Source organism: Leptonychotes weddellii, chromosome 5 (assembly GCF_054177405.1).
Source record: "Leptonychotes weddellii isolate Sample4059 chromosome 5, ASM5417740v2, whole genome shotgun sequence".
Classification (NCBI taxonomy): Eukaryota; Metazoa; Chordata; class Mammalia; order Carnivora; family Phocidae; genus Leptonychotes; species Leptonychotes weddellii.
Genome location: NC_138373.1, coordinates 136,410,804 through 136,430,187, shown reverse-complemented (window position 1 = coordinate 136,430,187; position 19,384 = coordinate 136,410,804). Strand labels below are relative to the sequence as shown.

The window sequence follows — 19,384 nt, the reverse complement described above, 5'->3', positions numbered from 1 at the left end:
CCTTTTTCTTTAGTAAAATCTTAAGGTGATGTTCTTAGATGTGGATTTCTTAATGGGATGTATGTAGATTTCTTTTTATTTATGTGCTTGTGGTTATAGAACATTTTTGGTGGAAGTTGGCAACTTTTTTGGGGGCGGCAGTTATTGTTTCTGTACTATTTTCTCTCCTTCTGGGACTCCAGTGGCATATCTGTTACAATAACATTTTAACTTTATTCTCTGTATTTCTTTCCTTTTTTGTATTTTTCTTATTTTTATTTAAATTCAAGTTAGTTAACATATAGTGTAGCATTGGTTTTAGGAGAATTTAGTGATTCATCACTTACATGTAACACCCAGTGCTCATGCCAACAAGTGTCCTCCTTAATGTCCATGACCCATTTAGCCAGTCCCCCCACCTACCTCCCCTCTAGCAACCCTCAGTTCTCTATATTTAAGAGTCTCTTATGGTTTGCCTGCCTCTCTGTTTTTATTTTTCCTTCCCTTCCCCTATGTTTATCTGTTTTGTTTCTTAAATTCCACATATGAGTGAAACCATATACTTGTCTTTCTCTGAACGACATTTTTCATCTAGCATAATACTCTAGTTCCATCCATGTCATAGCAAATGTCAAGATTTCATTCTTTTTGTTGGGGGATTAATATTCTGTCATACACACACACACCCCCCCCCCCATGTCTTCTTTATCCGTTCATCAGTTGATGGACATTTGGGCTCTTTTTATAATTTGGCTATTTTTGATAGTACAGCTGTAAACAATGGGGTGCATGTGCCCCTTTGAATCAGCATTTTTGTATCCTTTGGATAAATACCTAGAAGTGCAGTTGCTGGGTCATAGGATAGTTCTATTTTTAACTTTTTGAGGAAACTCCATACTGTTTTCCAAAGTGACTGCACCAGTTTGCATTCCTACGAACAGTGTAAAAGGGTTCCCCTTTCTCCACATCCTCACCAATGTCTGTTGTTTCCTGAGTTATTAATTTTAGTCATTATGACAGGTGTGAGGTGGTGTCTGATTGTGGTTTTGACTTATTTTTCCGTGATGATGAGTGATGTTGAGTATCTTTTCACGTGTCTGTTAGCCATCTGGATGTCTTCTTTCAGAAAGTGTCTATTCATGTCTTCTGCCCATTTCTTAACTGGATTATTTGTTGGGTGTTGAGTTTGTAAGTTCTTTACAGATTTTGGACACTAGCCCTTTATCTGTTATGTCATTTGCAAATATCTTCTCTCATTCCATTGGTTGCCTTTTAGTTTTGTTGATTGTTTCCTTCACTATGCAGAAGGTTTTTATCTTCATGAGGTCCCAATAGTTCATTTTTGCTTTTGTTTCCCATGCCTCTAGAGACATGCCTAGTAAGAAGTAGGTGTTGCCAAAGTCAGAGAATTTCTCCTGCTTTCTCCTCTAGAATTCTGATGGTTTCCTGTTTTACATTTAGGTGTTTCATCCATTTTGAATTTATTTTTGTGTACGGTGTAAGAAAATGGTCTAGTTTCATTTTTCTGCATGTTGCTGTCCAGTTTGCCCAACACCTTGAAGAGACTGTCTTTTTTCCATTGGATATATTTTTTTGAAGATTTTTTTAAGTTTTATTTATTTATTTGAGAGAGAGAGCACACATGCATGCTCATAGAGGGGTAGAGGGAGAAGGAGAGAAGCAGACTCCCCACTGAGCATGGAGCCTGAAGTGGGGCTTGATTCCACGACCTAGGAGATCATGACGTGGGCCAAAACCAAGAGTCAGTGCTCAACCGACTGAGCCACCCAGGCGTCCCTCCACTGGATATTCTTTCCTGCTTTGTTGAAGATTAGTTGGCCATACGGTTGTGGGTCCTCCTTTTTTTTTTTTATTTTTCATCCTTATTTCTCTTATAATCTTTTAACTTATCTTTTAATTATTTTTGTTTTTAAAGATTTTATTTAATCATTAGAGAGAGAGTGCACATAAGCAGGGGGGAAGGCAGAGGAAGAGGGAGAAGCAGGCTCCCCGTGGAGCAGGGAGCCTGATGCGGGGCTCGATCCCAGGACCTGGAGACCATGACCTGAGCTGAAGGCAGACGCTTAACCATCTGAGCCACCCAGGCACCCCTTCTAATTACTACTTTAAACTATGTCTTATCTAGGCTGTTATGCTTGCTCATTGAGTTTTTACTTTTGGTTGTAGAATTTTTCAGTTTTAGAGATTTCCCTTGGTTTCTTTTTATGGTTTCTTATTCTCACAAAATTCTCAACCTTGTTTTCTATTGTCTTATACACAATAATGTAAGAAAATTTCTTTTAGAATCGTTGTTTAATCTAATAGTGAGGCCCTTTTGTCTGTTGTCTTTTTGCTTCTTGTGACTTTAATTCATGTCACCTTATCTTCCCAGGTACTTGAGTTTTAAAATTAAAAAAAATTATTGTGTCACAATTGTGTCACATTTATTTGTAAAATTGTTTTTTTTTTTTTAAAGACTTTATTCATTTATTCGAGACAGAGAGAATGAGAGACAGAGAGCATGAGAGGGAGGAGGGTCAGAGGGAGAAGCAGACTCCCTGCTGTGCAGGGAGCCCGATGTGGGACTCAATCCCGGGACTCCAGGATCATGACCTGAGCCGAAGGCAGTCGCTTAACCAACTGAGCCACCCAGGCACCCTGTAAAATTGTTTTTTAGAGCAAGTTGCAACCTATTCTAATATCATTCGTCTAAATTACCCTTGTTAGGAATAATAAGGGCAAACCTTTAAAGTCTGTATCCAAAATGAAGGGGGTGTTCACCAGGGCTTCTCCACTCCTTGCTGGTGTAATCTGTGTATCTTTGAATTTGAAGACTGTCAGCAGGCATTCAGTCTCCCAGCCACCTCTCTGGAACTGGCAGATGCCTCTAGGGGAAGAGTGGTCCCAAATGCCAGTCTCATCTTTCTGCATCCACATTCTCTTCTGTTCCCATTTCAGTAAATATTTATTCTTTTGTTAGTTTCCATTGTCTTCAGATTATTAAAATACATGTCCAGCTTCTCTTGTCCTAAGCAGGAGGCTTGATCTAAATTACCTTTTCCTCTAGTACTGGAAGTGAAGACCATCTTCAGATTTCTTGGTGTAAGAGATTGATAATACATTTCCCACGGTGTTTGAGGTAGTTGGGGTTTTTGTTTTTAGCTAAAAGCATTTTTATATAATTAGCATAAAAGATACAAGTTCTTTGTAAACTTGGAATATAGAATTGTGGAACCACTTTTGAAGGTCAGAGAAAGAATTAATGTTTTATGAGGACTTTCCGTCTATATTACTAGATATCTATTTGGAGGATACCATATTTTCCAAGATTATCATTGATAAGTTGATTATTACTGGACTGGAGAGCTGAATATATGTTCAAAACACTAAAAACAGATATAAAATTTATTCTGACCTTGGTAAGACTTGTGCAAATGGACAGATAGTTTTCTGTGATTCTGAAATATTCCTAGAGGAGAAAAGTCTGAAAATGACTATTGGCAGTTGTAGCCCAGGAGTTCATAACTTTGAATCAGGAAGATCCCAGAGGGCAGTACACATGTTTGCAATGGAACTAGAGTTGGAGATGAGGCTGTGAAAATTACTAATGGGAAACCTCATTAAAATGAAGATGGGAGATTCAGCAAGGGGAGCTCTCACTCCCTACCACTCATAGTCAGTTGTAGACCCAACAGGAAGATATGTACTTGATTTTGCACCTGGTTGCTCCTTTACAATCCCAACTGGAGGAAGAAACTTTTTTTTTTTAAGGTTAATAAGGTAATGGTGGTGGTGATTGAGAAATGGATATCCTGCAATTAGTCCTGAAAAGCACTTGTAGTAGATTTTAGTGCCAAAAGGGAAGGATTTAAATCATTTTAACCCTGTTTTCCTAAAATGTCCAGGTCTTTGTGAATTATATGTGCGATGGGACTGAACTTCCATTTTAAAGTAGGAGTTAGAATATTTACTGTCAACTGGAATAAGAAAAAAAAATTACTCATTTTATCTTAGAAATCTTTGTTTCATTGGTAGTGGGACTGAAGAATAGGTCTTGGTTTTTCTTATGTAGTTTAAGCTTTTAGCTAATTAAAATTAAAACCTGGGACACCTGGATGGCTCAGTTAGTTAAGTGTCTGCCTTCCGCTCAGGTCATGATCTGGGGTCCTGGGATCGAGTCCTGCATTGGGCTCCCTGCTTCATGGGGAGCCTGTTTCTCCCTCTGCCTCTGCCCCCCCCGTCTCTCGTGAATGAATAAATAAAATCTTAAAAAAAAAAAAAAGACCTTATAATACTTTTTGGTGGTATTATTACAAAGTATGAGGTAAGTTTATTATATGTTTCTATCTTTTAAAAATTATTTGGATCAAAAAGCAGGTCAAAATTACATGCCAGTTTTATGATCCAGTTAATTAATTCCCTGACAAATAACTTACTTTTGATAGGATAATGTTGTGGCAGCTGTTACAAACAGTGCATTGTTGCACGTTTAACATGAGTAAGAACTTTTCTTGGAGGACTTTGTCCCTTCTATTAAAATGTGATTTGACAGGAAACCAAAGTAACTTCAATTTTAGTTTAAAAGTCTTAGGTAATATGCAGACATCACATTAATTTATCAGAAATGGTATATTAAAAGAAAGACTAAGTAATTTGATGGTTGGTTTTATGTGCTAAAGATCTTGTAGTAGGAAAAGGTATTTCATGATGACTCATGACTGAGGGAGATGCTATTAGAAAAAAATACATATAATCTTCACAAAGATTCATGAAGCTAAAGGGGAGAGAATTATTTTGATGAAAACTTTTGTTTTTAATTATTTACAATAAGAACACTCTGTCATCATTTTTTTTTTACTTCTAAATATAACAAACAGTTACTTTCATAATCCTGGATCAGTGCTTTTGGGGATAGCTGAAGTGATTTACTTTCCTGTTTTTAGTGCATAACACATAGGTGATTAACATTTTTGTGTTGACTGATTTCTCATGAGTCTGCAGCATGAGTACAGTTCACCTTGTGTCAGGTAAAAGACCCTTTGTAGCATTAATCACATAGTTACTTGCTGAAGGTCATCTTTGTGAAGATTATAATTTTCTCTAACCATTTGTCAAGTTCTAAGTGGCTTTTCTCTGATTTCAGAGTATGGATTTTGTAGTAGGATCATTCTATGAAGTTTACCGTAGTAGCTTCAGGGAATATCCATGGTTTGTGAATCCGGGAGTACCTAAACTAGAAGAGTCAGTAATTCTAGTTAGGTTAATAATTGAAGATGTGACATTGATGGTCACAGAAACTTAGTGTGGAGTAAAGAAAATGTGTTAAGATACGATTCAACTTTGTTCTTTTTGTTTTATGAACAATTAAAAAATCGGAAAATTTGGGTTTTGTTATAGAAATGATAGTTGAATAACAAGAAGGGATAAAAAGAATGTCACAGTGAATGAGTTTAATTCATCACTAACTAAGTGCATTTCTCTGTGCAGGTATAATTTGGCATCCTGAGAGTCTGTCTTAGGAAGAAGGAAGTGGAAAATATCCTTGAAAAAAAGAAAGCTAAGACAAAAAGGAAGCCAGACTTACTTTTACATGGTCAACTGCTCACTTATCAATATGGATACTTTTCCCACTATTTTTCCTCCTGGTGGAGACAGCGGGGTGACAAATTCTCAATCTGAGTTCCAAAAAATGTTAATTGACGAAAGGTTACGATGTGCACATCATAAAACTAACTATCAGACTCTTAAAGCTGAACACACAAGGTAAATTGCTTAAATTTGGAGGTAAGGGGCTTTATTAAGAAAATTATTTTTGTCCGAACGTTTGCTCTGGAACATACAGTATAATTTTGTTAGTTTGCAGTATATACATTTAAAACTTCTTGGGGTGCCTGGGTGGCTCAGTTGTTAAGTGTCTGCCTTCGGCTCAGGTCATGATCCCAGGGTCCTGGGATTGGGCTCTGCATCCGACTGCCTGCTCCGCGGGAAGCCTGCTTCTCCCTCTCCCACTCCCCTTGCTTGTGTTTTCCTCTCTTGCTGTGTCTCTCTCTGTCAAACAAATAAATAAAATCTTTAAAAAAAAAAAACAAAACATTTAATACAGTGAAATTTTTGCTTTAAGATTACTTTATTCAAAACTAAACTAAACATGGTCCCAAGTGTGCTATGAATTTATAAGTCTTGCTTTGAAAGTAGCAAGACATATAAAATGTCTAGGTGGCTAAGTGTGTTTTTCCTTTCCCCCAAGTAAAATTGTATTAATAAACTATAGTGTTAATAATTAAACTCTATAAAGAAAAGAGGTTTATGAACTTGATGGAATATATGAAATTGGTCTTGTTCTGTAGTGTTGGTTGACTTCACATAAAGTAATGCAATTAGGATAAAGCAAAGGATATCCTTAAAGTTGAATTTTTTCTTTTTTTAAAAATCAGATTGCAAGATGAGTACATAAAGTCACGACATGAGCTAAAGCGCCTGTTAAATGAAAAGCAGACTGACCAGGAAAAATTTCAGCTGCTGCTTGAAGAACTAAGAGGGGAATTAGTAGAGAAAACTAAAGACTTAGAAGAAATGAAACTGCAGGTAAGAAAATACATTTCAGTTAGTACTATTGGGGAAAAAATTTCCTCTGCCCTTCTGGGTCCTTCTAAACTGGATAAGAATCAAATTGGCATGAGATGAGATTAATAAGAGAAAATCAAATTTAGTTTCAAAAGTATGCAGAATCCACACAAACATCACAAACATGAAATTCCAAAGATAGGCAACAGTAGGCTTATATGACATCCTGAGCTAGGGAGACAGGTAAAGTCTGGGGATACAAAGGGAAAGCAGATCATTAGCAGGATGGTGAGAGAATTTTGGAAAACAAAGGTTGCCCTGTTAAGCAGATAAATTTCTTAGGTAAAAAGGAACCTCTGTTAATAGCTCTCTTCTTGGTATAGCCTCTCTTTCCAATTAAATTTAGGCAGTTGAGAGGGAGGTAAAGAGCTTTTCCTAAATCTGCTGGGTTTTGATTGCTTTTAAATCAAAATCTTCATGCCAAAACAGCCCATCCTGGGGAGGCCTGCCTTTTGCACCTATGATACAAAAGTAGTCCGATGTTGCTAAATTTGGTGAATTCTGCCTACATTCTTAATGAGTATTTTGCTGTTGTCCACATGGTATAATTTAATATTCTTTCATATATTCTGGAATGTTAGTTACCATGTGGGATTTAGCCATGAAACTGTTGTTTCATGTAAATTTGTATTATATTACCTGTCCTGATTTAAATATTTCACTCTTCAGAATAATTGCGGGAAAGGCTGGTTTGAATTGATAAATATTGAGAGTTAAAAATATTTTTTTAAAGAAAGTTTTACTGATTTTCTTTTAAGTATTATAACTGCAGCTGAGCTAAAAAAGACATATTAAAAATTTTTTTCATTACTGAGGTATAGTTGATAAGACTGATAGTTATTTTTAAGGGACTTCTTAAAAGACTATAAAAACAATATGTGCACTTATTTTATGTGTGCAGGGTAAATGGAGTTTCTAAAGCAGAGGATAGTACTATCATTTCATTTCTCATTTGCCTAGAAAGGAGACCAAAACTAAACTTACTATAAATTTCAAATTAGTAGATATTAGCAATTATATTTTTCTGTGTTCATTTAATCTCTAAATGGTACCAGCTGTGTATTTCTGTTTAGTGCTTGGTACAAATGATAAGTATTTTTAATACTGGAGTCAGAAGTTGATAAGAGTAAAAAGCTACCTTTTCAGTCATCTAATATGGCATATTGCCCAATTCATGGATTCCTTTGACAGCAGTGTTAGAAGTTGGTTATTCAGTATCTTTTTGAAATCTTCCATTGTTGGGAACACCATCACTAAGCTTGGGTTGGAGCCTCTATTGTGGTGTTTTATTCTTAGGTGTATTTAGGACATTTAAACAAAAACCTCACAAATAGGAGTTGAATAGGCAAATGTAATTTAAGCCTATAGAATTGGTGGATTAATTTGTTTTGCAAAAATTGAGCGGCCATAGAAATGAGAATCTGTGAGCACTGATTCCAAGGAATTCTTCCAAATATTCTTCTGGCACTGTAGATATAAACACTCTAGTCTTCTTTAGCATATTGTTTGCACATGCTTGGTACAAATAAGCATGTCTCCATGTCAGTTTGAAGGAACAGTAATTATATTAATATCAGATAAAATTTACTTCAAGACAAAAAGTGTCACTTAAGGTAAAAAGGTCATTTTTATAACCAAAAAAAGGGTCAATTCACCAGTGAGATGATGACCTTCAACAAACATCTGTTTTTATGCCTTAGTTTTGTCATGTGGTAAAGAGGATAAAAGTTGTTAACAGTGGTTTTTGTGAGGACTGATGAAATAACATGTATATTTTTAGTATAATGTCTGACACATAGCAGATACTCATGAATGATGGCATTTATTCTATTTGAATGCAGGCTCCGTAAGGGCAGGAACTCTTTCAGTGTGTCTTCAGTGCTCAAGTAGATTTCTCTTTGTATTTGTATATTTTATAATATGTTAGCAAATTTTTGTTGAATGAATGACATGAAGAAGTAGAATAAATGGATGACTCGGAATTGAGGTTCTGTTCATATATAATACAATGTTCTTTCTTGTCTCATATGTACCTAAAGCTTCAGCATCTTAGAGTTAATGATGCTCTCATTGTTTCATATCTGTAATGAGTTAACTTGTGTTCGCCAAAAAATATGTTAAACTTCTAATGCCCAGTACCTCAGAATGTGACCTTGTTTGAAAATAGTCTTTGCTGATGTAATTAGTTAAGATGAGGTCATACCGAAGGATGATGGGCCCTTAATCCAATGTGACTGGTGTCCTTCTAAGAAGAGGAGAACAGACACAAGGACAGAAACACAGGGTGAAGGGCAGGGAGTGAGGTGGGGCGAATGTCCTGTTATGACAGAAGCAGAGATTGAAGGGCTGCAGCTGCCAAGCAAGGACAGGGATCAACAGCACACCACCAGAAGCTAGGGTGAGGCAAAGAAGGATCCTTCCCTTCAGGGAGTGTGGCCTTGCTGACAACTTGATTTCGGACTTCTAGCCTCCAGAGCTGTGAGACAATAAATTTCTGTTGTTTTAAGATAGCCAGTTTGCGGTATTTTGTTGTCATAGCTCTAGGAAACTAATACACTGTTCAAAGCCGAATTCCTTTTTGGAACATTTGTGACACAGGGATCTTTATTCTCTGCCTCCGTGCTTTCAGTGGGAGAGAACTTAGTGAATGTTTAAAGTGATCCAGTTTCATTTATGGATTGAAGTATGTTAAGTATTTTCCCTGTCATATTGAAATGAAATCATCCTCCCTGTAGCCTCTCTCTTGCTTCTTGTACTGTTCCTTGGATCTACACAAAATAACTTTAGACATTTCTCCATGTGATAACTTCCCAGATGTTTGCTGACAAATATATTTTGTCTGGTAAAGTTTCTGTTTTTCAAGATAAACATAAGTGGTTTCTCTATGATATTTATCTGGCAAAAATAAACTAAAATAAAGATCTATATTATGTATGCATGTTGAAGCTAAATTTAGCTATTTGCTTTATGGATGTTAGCAATTTGTACGAGTTCAATAAAATTAAGTAAACTCAACAAAGTAGAAGCAATAAGAAATATGTTAGTAAATGTTTATGAAAGATGATTATTTTCAGGATATACATGTGTTATCTTGTCTACCTACAAAATGCCTTTTCTGAGCTAAGATTTAATATCCCTTCGGCTTTTATAGAAAAATGATATAAAAGATAATCAATTAAAGAATATTTCTATGTCACTTGTGTAGTTGTAGTGAATGGAAATAATAATAGTGCCTAACTTATATGATGATTGTAAAGACGAAATGAGTTAGTGCATAGAAAGTGTTAGTACAGGGGCGCCACTCAGGCGTTAACCGTCTGCCTTCGGCTCGGGTCATGGTCGCAGGGTCCTGGGATCGAGCCCCGCACCGGGCTCCCTGCTCAGTGGGAAGCCTGCTTCTCCATCTCCCACTCTCCCTGCTTGTGTTCCCTCTCTTGCTGTCTCTCTGTCAAATAAATATTAGAAGAAAAAAAAAAGAGTTAGTACAATGCTTTGATATAGAAAGTGGATAGAACATGTTAGCTGTTGTTATAGTGTTATTATGTACCATGTTATGAGTTATTTGATAATATTTCTGTTACAAATTTTAAAAGTTACTTTACCAAAAATTTATATGCTTTCTTTGTGCCAGGCAATGGAAACTATATAACCCAGTATGTTTCCCATTTTATTTGGCTGCTAGGAAGCTCAGAGCTAAATTTATTATTCAGTTTGTCATTAGTTTTTTTAGGAATCTCTGGCACAGCAGTATCTGCCTTCTTAAATTAAAACATTCTTTGAAAAATAGTGGTCTATTTTATATTACTAACATGACAAGTGTTGATGTAATATAGATTTAATATAGGTAATGACACATGGACTGTTGTATGATAAAGCATTCTTGTAAGTTTCTTTTGAGACAAGTGGTGGCAGTATTCCATTAGAAGTCTAAGACACAGCATACTTTTCTCCTAAAATGGCATGGAGAAAATCCTCTAATTCTGTGTCTTTGGTGTATGTGTGCTTTGGCAGGGTTGGGAGGGAAGATAGATTTTTCTTATGTGTGTGTGCTTGTTTTTTATAAGATTCTTAGGAGATAACAAAAAGATCTTGTTGAGATTTTTTTTTTTTTTAAATCAGAGACCTTATAGATTACAAGATTCTTGTGTAGTTACCAACTTCAGTGTTCTTTTCTCCTTTGTGTGGATCATATTTTCATTGGTACCATTTTCCTACTGTCTTAAGGTCTTTCTTTAATGTTTCTAAAGTAAGATCTATATGAGAAATTTTTTCAGCTCTTATATATCTAAAAATAATTGATTTTAAAGATAGTTTTGCTGAGTATTTATTTCTAGGTTGACTATTTTCCCCCCTAGTACTTTAAAGATGTTGCTCTTCTGTCTCCTCACTTATGTTGTTTCACATAAGAAATTTGCTGTCATCTTTATCTTTGTTCTGTGTATACAGTGAGTCTTTTCTTCATGGCTGCCCTTAAGATTTTCTCTTTATTGCTGATTTTGAGCAATTTGATTGATATGACTTTGTACTTCATATTTACGGTGCTTAGGGTTTATTGAGCTTCTTGGGTCTGTGGGTTTACAGTTTTCATCACCTTGAGAAAATTTTTGTATGTGACTTCTGAAAATATTTTTTTCTGCCTCCTCTTTGATCTCCTTTGGGGATTCCATTATTAGGCCACTTAAACTTCTCCCATAACTCACTGATGCTCAGTTTATTTATTTTCAATCTTTTTTGTCTCCTTGTTGGATTTTGGGTAGATTCTGTTGTCCTGTCTTCAAGTTCACTGATCTTTTTTCTTCTGCAGGATCTCATCTTCCATTAATCCCATATAGTATATATTTTTCATCTCAGAAATTGTAGTTTTTACACTGAAGTCCAATTTAGGTCTTTTTAATAACTTCCTTATATCTACTTAACATGTTCAGTCTTTTCTCTAGCTTTTTGAACATACGGAATTCAGTTATAATAACTATTTTAATGTCTTTGCTAATTCTAACACCTGTATACTTCTGGGTTGGTTTTGGTTGATTGATTTTCTTGTTTATTGTGGGTAGTATTTTCCTGCTTCTTTGCATGCCTGATAAATTTTTATTGGATGCTAGACATTGTAAATTTTATGTTGAGTGCTAGATATTTTTATATTCTGATATTCTTGAACTTTGTTCTGGGACAGTTACTTGGAAACAGTTTCATCTTTTTGGGTCTTGCTTTTAAAGATTTGTTAAGTGAGAGCAGATTAATATTTAGTGCTCACTACTTGCCACTGCTGAGAACCTTCTGAGTACTCATTTCTCAATGAAATGAAGGTTTTCAGTCTGGCTTTTGGAAAAAGGAACTATTCATAGCTCTGTGTGAGCTCAGATTACTCATCCATGTGATTCATTCTTTTCCTGGCCTTAATTAAATATTTTCCTTACATACATGTGCTGATCGGGGTACTCTTCTGAATGAGCCTTTTGCAGATCTTCATAATTTTGTTTCTGTGCCACCCTCTTTTCTGCTACCCTGCTTGTGATTCTAGCCACACTGCTCTCCCTGGATTTTTGTTCCATTTGCTTTTAAGTCAGAGAGTCCATCAGATTCTGCCTGGATATCCCTTCCTGTGCATGGCCTGGAAGCATTCTCAAAGCTTACTTTCTTTGTTGTTTGTCTCTCAGGGATCTTTGTTGCTTAATTATGCCCACTATCTTGAAAACGTTTGATTTTTGTTTATTCTTTTATTTGTTTTAGGCAGGAGAATAAATCTGATCTCTATTATGCCATCTGTTGGAAGTGGAAGCCCTTTTATTTCTAATTGGTACTTGTTTGAGATTTCTGTAATTAGAGGTTAAAGTAGAAAGGGTGGTTGTGTTGCATCCTCACATACCCATCAATACTTGTTTTATCTTCTGACATCCCTGCTCTGTCTTTCAACCCTTCTGGATTATTTTGAAGCAAATCATCTCAACTCTAGTATTTTAGTATATATCTTTATATCAAGGTAATCTCTCCTTTAAAAGCATAGCCACAATACCATTATCATACCTAAAAGTACTTATTCCCTAATGTCTTTTAATACTGCATCTTTGTTCACATTTCCCTAATTTCCCCACAGTTCTGCTTACTTTTAAAAAAAGATTTTATTCATTTATTCGAGAGAGAGCGTGAGCGAGAGAGTGAGAGAGAGAGCATGAGCAGGGGAGAGGGGCAAAGGGAGAAGCAGACTCCCCGCTGAGCAGGGAGCCCAATGTGGGGCTCCATCCCAGGATCCCAGGATCATGCCCTGAGCCAAAGGCAGATGCTTAACCAACTGAGCCACCCAGGTGCCCCCAGTTTTGCTTATTTTTAAAGTTGTTTTGTTTGAAACAGGATCTAAATAAGGTTTATCTATTATTCTTTACCTTTTAATTACCACCCCTTCTCACTTTGGACTCTTGATACTATCACCCAGACTCTTGACATCATAAACCAGATTATAATAAGAGCTTTCAATGTGATTTCCCAGCTCCACTCACTGCCTCCCCCACTCCTGCCCTAGTCACCAATTTTCTCCCACCAAAGGTTTTGATCCATCTTGCTTCTTCCTAAAATATAGATATGGTGATGCCATTCTTAAGCTTGAATACCTTCAGTGAATAAGCAAAGTACAGAAAAATGTGTATAGTATGCCTTTCTTTACGTAAAAATTAAAAAGTGGTGTTTATGCTTATATATTTGTATGTTGTTTCAAGAAGGATATATAAGAGGTTAGCCATGATTGCTTCTTAAGAGGGAAACTGGATAACTGAAGGAAGAAGACTTAGTTTTTTAATACTTTTTTTGTTTGAATTATGTATGTAATTATATTTATTCATTTTAAGTAAAAAAAATAAATAAATACTGTTGAATATTGAGTAAATTATAAGAGTCTGAATCTGATATTTAGGAATCTTCTACTTATAGCTCGCATCTCTTTCCCTTTTGTTCCCAGCCAGGATGTAGCTCTCCTAAGTGGCATTTGGAAATGTTTCAGCATGGCCTTGATTGTCACAGTATCTAGAGAGCATCAGTGCACAAGGATCCAGGATTCTAAATTGTCTGTAGTGCTTAGTGCAGTTCAATCCAAAATGCCTTTAGCATACCTTTGAGGAACAATTTTTTCCCCCCAGGGAATTTAAAATGTTATCCATTCTTAAGTTTCTAGCTCTGTTTAAGCTTTAGTTTTCCCATACCTTTGATGTGCCACTATTTCTATACTTAATATTTTTTCTGTTGGTCTTTACCTGTCTGATAAGCCTATATTGGTTATTTTTATAGTTATTTGTATGTATGTTATTTTTCATATGAGAGTTTGAACTTCTTATGGGGCAAGAAATGCTTCCTGTGAGTTTTTGTGATCTTTACAAAGTTAGACTCTGTGTATGCTTCAGTTTCTGTAAAAAAAGGGGGATGATAATATAGCTACATTGAGGATCATTACAGGGATTAAATCAGTTAATGCATGGAAGATATTTAGAACAGTATGTTATATAGATTATATAGTATGTTGCAGAATGTTTTGTATGTAGTAAGTATTCATTCAGTGAAGTTTTTGGACTGTTTGGAGTATTTATGAATAAATGAATGAATTACTCTTCACTTTCAGAGGTTAATGTAAGTACATGCTAGGGTTTTTGTTTTTTTTTTTTTAAATATTTTATTTATTTGACAGAAAGAGATACAGCCAGAGAGGGAACATAAGCAGGGGGAGTGGGAGAGGGAGAAGCAGGCTTCCCGCCAAGCAGGGAGCCCGATGCGGGTCTCGATCCCAGAACCCTGGGATCACGACCTGAGCCGAAGGCAGACGCCCAGTGACTGAGCTAGCCAGGCGCCCCTCCATACTAGGTCTTTGTTTGTTTGTAATTTTTTTGTTTGTAATTGAGTGATCCTGTGCCCAGGCAGTGGTGTGAGGTGTTGGGAACACATCATGGTGAATAAAGACTGTGTTTGCCCTTCAGGAGCTTACATAAATACTTAATCATTTTTTGAAATATGAGTTCTATAAGAGAACGTAACAGGGAGGAGCCTTGTTTTGGTGCTCAAAGTAAAAGTCAGCCTTTTCTGATCGAAAATAAGTCTGAAGAATTCTCTGTGGTGTACCAGATTATTACACCTTTGTTTTGATTTCTTTAGGAAAGAAATAGACTGTTAGCCATTATATAAAACATGGTAACCTTAGCTGCCAACAGAGTTATTCCTAACAGTCACGATAATAATAATAATCAGTTACTATCTTTATCTCATGTTAATGGAATTTTTGACACATCTGAGAGCCTGAAATTGAGATCTTCAAGTATTGTTTCAAATGATAGTTCTATTTATATAGTGATTACTGTAGAATTAGGTATATTGTGAAATTTCTATGAATTGGATTTTATTATAATTAAGCATTGCAATTTGGTGTATTCTTGATTTTAGTATTTGTGATTTTATACTTAGAATGCTTTTTTCCTCTACATACTAGGTATTAACTCCACAAAAGTTGGAATTGTTACAAGCCCAAATACAACAAGAATTAGAAACTCCAATGAGAGAACGTTTTAGGAATCTGGATGAAGTAAGTAATTTATGTAGAAGGAACTGTGCATTTATCTTTATATGACTGATCAAAAGCCCCATTCTCTTATTCAGAAACCCTGCAGTAGCTCCCCTTCTAACTCAAGGGGCTTTTAGGGCTGCACAAGATCAGATCCCATTATCTCTCTGACTTCCTTCCCCCCATCCATATTGGCCTCTTTGATGTTTCTTTGGCACTCAAGAAATGAAACAGATCGAGAATCTTTGCTATAGCTCTTCTGGCATGAACAGTATCCTTCCAGATATCTCTTAGCCAACTTCCTCATTTCTCTCTCTTTTTTTTTAATATTTTTAAAATTATTTATTTGAGAGAGAGTGCGCGCATGTGAGAGAGCATGAGCAGGGGGTGGAGGGCAGAGGGAGAGGGCGAAGCAGGCTCCCCGCTGAGCAGGGAGCCCAACTTGGCGCTCGATCCCAGGATTCTGGGATCATGACCTGAGCTGAAGTCAGACGCTTAAGCAACTGGGCCACCCAGGCGCCCCTTTCTCATCTCTTTTAAGTCTTTGCTGAAAGACTTTGCTCTCAGTGTGGCCTACTTTGTGACCAACCTGTATCTCCATTTAATACTGCTTCCTGCCCTTCCCACCACTTTTAAAAAATTTTTTATTGTTATGTTAATCACCATACATCATTAGTTTTTGATGTAGTGTTCCACCATCACTTCTTAGACCTTTAGATCCCCATTTACCCTGCTCTACTTTTTATTTTTCTCTAGTACTTATCCTCTAATATTCTGTACATTTATTGTGCTTATTATTTTCTTTATTACCATCTCTAGAATGTAAGTTGCATGAGAGGAGGAATCTTATCTGTTTGGTTCACTGTATAGTCTAAGTTCCTAGCATGCAATAGGTGCTTAGTTAATATTTGTGGAATGAAAGAGTGTATTTCATGCAACCTCAGAAAAATTAAAATTTGTTACAGTTTTCCTTCAGACTGAAATGTTTCCTTCCTCTTATGAAATTTCATGTTGGTATAATATGATTAAATGTTTAATAAATGGAATAGTGAAAGACATATATTAAGTACTATGCCAGACAATTTATATATGTAACTTTATTTAATGAATAGACTGGGCCTTATACATAACGCATGAATATTGTCCCCTTCAAAATGGACCCCTTTGGAAAGCTGTTGTCTAGTGATGCTGCCATGGCACAAAATAGCTGTAGAATCCGCTTTTATAAATGGCTTATTGGCTTGGTAAAGTCGTCTTTTGAATATCCTCCTGGTGGGTAACCAAAGCATTATGCTTGGGAGTAGATTTAATTTTTGGATTTAAACAAAGCCATTTAGACCTAAGGTTAAGTGATCAAGTTAAGTAAAAGCTTTTTTTTTTTTTAGTAAAATCATGAAACCCATTTTCTTGGTTTGTAAACTTGCTTGGAGAAATCTTTCAACCAAAGAGTTACAGTGAGCTGAATATTTTAGAAGGTGTTCTTATTACTTAATTTCCTGATGAATGTTGAAATAGCATCTCCTTCATCTTCTCTATTGCCTAAGTTCTTACTGATTTTAGAATGCCAAGAACTTTTGTAGTGTTAGTAAGCAGAATTGGAACATACCAGAGATTCGCATGTGTTCTGGTTAGTCAGGAAAGTTGGTGCTACATATATTCTTTAGACTGCTGTGTTGAACTATCATTGTCATACTTGATTGAACCTTAAGTTATTGTACTAAATATTCAAATAGTATTTTATCTACTTAGAATTCATCCTGACTGTTAGGAGGCTATTTTATATTTTACTATAGAGTTAATTTTTAAAATTTAACTAATTTTGAAAGGTATACTACATTATTAAATATTATTCTGTTAGGCCCACAGGTCAAAACTTTTAATGTGCTATTCGTTTTTATTATTATGAGAATCAGTGAGGAAATAAGGTAAACTGAATGGTAATTTGCTCTATTGGCACCTTCTCAAGAATGTACTGATTCTGTATGTAGAATACTTGCCATAAGATTTTTCCAGGGTTTAGGGGCGCCTGGGTGGCTCAGATGGTTAAGCGTCTGCCTTTGGCTCAGGTCATGATCCCAGAGTCCTGGGATTGAGCCCTGCATCGGGCTCCCTGCTCAGTGGGAGGCCTAATTCTCTCTCTCGCTGTGTGTCTCTATGTCAAATAAATAAAAAATCCTTAAAAAAAGAAAAAAATTTTCCGGGGTTTACTTATATTTCTATTAAGCTTATTTTTTTGCTTTTTAGAATGGCTTTCAATAAAATTATATTTGCAAAAGTGATTTTTGGAGTGAGTACAAATTTCATTTATAAACGTGTCATAAATTACACTCTCCTTTTAATTTAGGAAGTGGAAAAGTATAGAACTGAATATAATAAGCTTCGCTATGAACATACATTTCTCAAATCAGAATTTGAACACCAGAAAGAAGAATTTGCACGTATTTTAGAAGAAGAAAAAATAAAATATGAATCAGAGGTGAGTGATTATACTAGTTTAGTCATTATTCTTCTAGTCTGTAAAATTTTGATTTTTTGTAAATTCCAAGTTAGAGTTGATTGCATAATTAAGTTTCATTCATTAATGGTAAAGTATTTGGCATGATATTCATCTGTTCTACAGTAACATTGTTTTTTGTGAACATTCTTTTTGGCTGTTAGCTTTTCCTCTTTTGTTCCTCCTTTATTTTGCCCTAGTCAATGGAGATAGTCTCTTTTCTTTCATAGAGAGACAGACTTCTTTCTACAAATACAGTTTTTTATATGACTTTTTTATGTAAAACTGTCCCCCTCTACTTTTTGGAACCAAACCACGTCCAGGAGAGCTCTGGCTGTCAGCCCATGTACCTTGTTTCTACTGACAGAAATAAGGGGTTTATACTTTAGGGCGTGCCCATCACATTCAAGAAGTGTACCTTGTTCTTTCTGACATCTACAACTGCAGAATTTTCTCTCTGCTGCCTACAGCATGTTCTCCTACTCTGTCTCTACTGCTTAGACAGCCTTTCTACTCATTTTATGTTTCATCTCCTAATTTTGCCAAAAATGAAATTTGTGTTTATCATTCTTTATGGACTTATATGTGATTTTTCAGGATAAAAAGAAATATCAGTTTTGTCCTGCTATATTCAAGTAAGAAATCTAACACTAGTGGAATTTGTAAACAACAACAACAAAAAACTTGGTATCTGTAGTTATGTGAAATATTCTTTGTACAAACACATCTGCATTATGTATTTATTGCATCATCCTTATTTGGAATTAAGAATTAGAATACACTCACCTTCCTTTACCAATTACTAATTGGATCAAACTGATCTATTCTTTTTATTATTTTTTAACTTTAAATTCAGTTAGCCAACATATAGAACATTATTAGTTTCAGATGTAGAGTTTAGTAATTCATCAGTTGCATATAACACTTAGTGCTCATCACATCACATGCCCTCCTTAATGCCCATCACCTAATTACCCTATCCCCCCACTCCCCTCCCCTCCAGCAACCCTCAATTTCTTCCCTATAGGTAAGAGTCTTTCATGGTTTGTCTCCCTCTCTGATTTCTTCCCATTCTGTTTTTCTCTCCTTTCCCCTATGATCCTCTGTGCTGTTTCTTATATTCCTCATATGAGTGAAACCATATGATAATTGTCTTTCTCTGGTTGACTTATTTCACTCAGCATAGTACCCTCCAGTTCCATCCACTTTGGTGTAAATGGTAAGATTTCATCCTTTCTGATGGCTGAGTAATAATTTCATTGTATATTATCCATTCATCTGTTGGTGGACATCTCCACTCTTTCCATAGTTTGGCTATTATGGACATTGCTGCTATAAACATTGGGGTGCACATACCCCTTCGGATCACTACATTTGTATCTTTGGGGTAAATACCCAGTAGTGCAATTGCTGGGTTATAGGGTAGCTCTATTTTCAACTTTTTGAGGAACCTCCATACTGTTTTCCAGAGTGGCTGTACCAGCCTGCATTCCCACCAACAGTGTAGGAGGGTTCCCCTTTCTCCACATCCATGCCAACATCTGTCATTTCCTGACTTGTTCATTTTAGCCATTCTGACAGGTATCAGATGGTATCTCATTGTAATTTTGATTTGTATTTCCCTGATGCTGAGTGACGTTGAGCATTTTTTCATGTGTCTGTTGGCCATCTGTATGTCTTCTTTGGAGAAATGTCTGTTCATGTCTTCTGCTCATTTCTTGACTGGATTATTTGTTTTTTGGGTGTTGAGTTGG

General features: G+C 35.9%; 1 protein-coding gene across 7 annotated transcripts in view; it reads left to right on the top strand.

Annotated features, from left to right (window-relative positions):
• The window catches only part of CEP83 (centrosomal protein 83), a 148,938-nt gene that overhangs the window by 43,273 nt on the left and 86,281 nt on the right, over nt 1–19,384 (top strand). For 6 of the 7 annotated variants that reach the window (XM_081822204.1, XM_081822205.1, XM_081822203.1 and 3 more), the window contains 4 exons: nt 5,467–5,742; nt 6,414–6,564; nt 15,065–15,157; nt 17,481–17,612. In XM_081822204.1, coding sequence (XP_081678330.1) covers nt 5,570–5,742; nt 6,414–6,564; nt 15,065–15,157; nt 17,481–17,612 — 549 coding nt within the window. In that variant the 5' untranslated portion in view covers nt 5,467–5,569. Of the gene's footprint in view, nt 1–5,466; nt 5,764–6,413; nt 6,565–15,064; nt 15,158–17,480; nt 17,613–19,384 lie in introns of those variants that run through there. The other variant, XM_081822206.1, reaches the window with a different exon arrangement.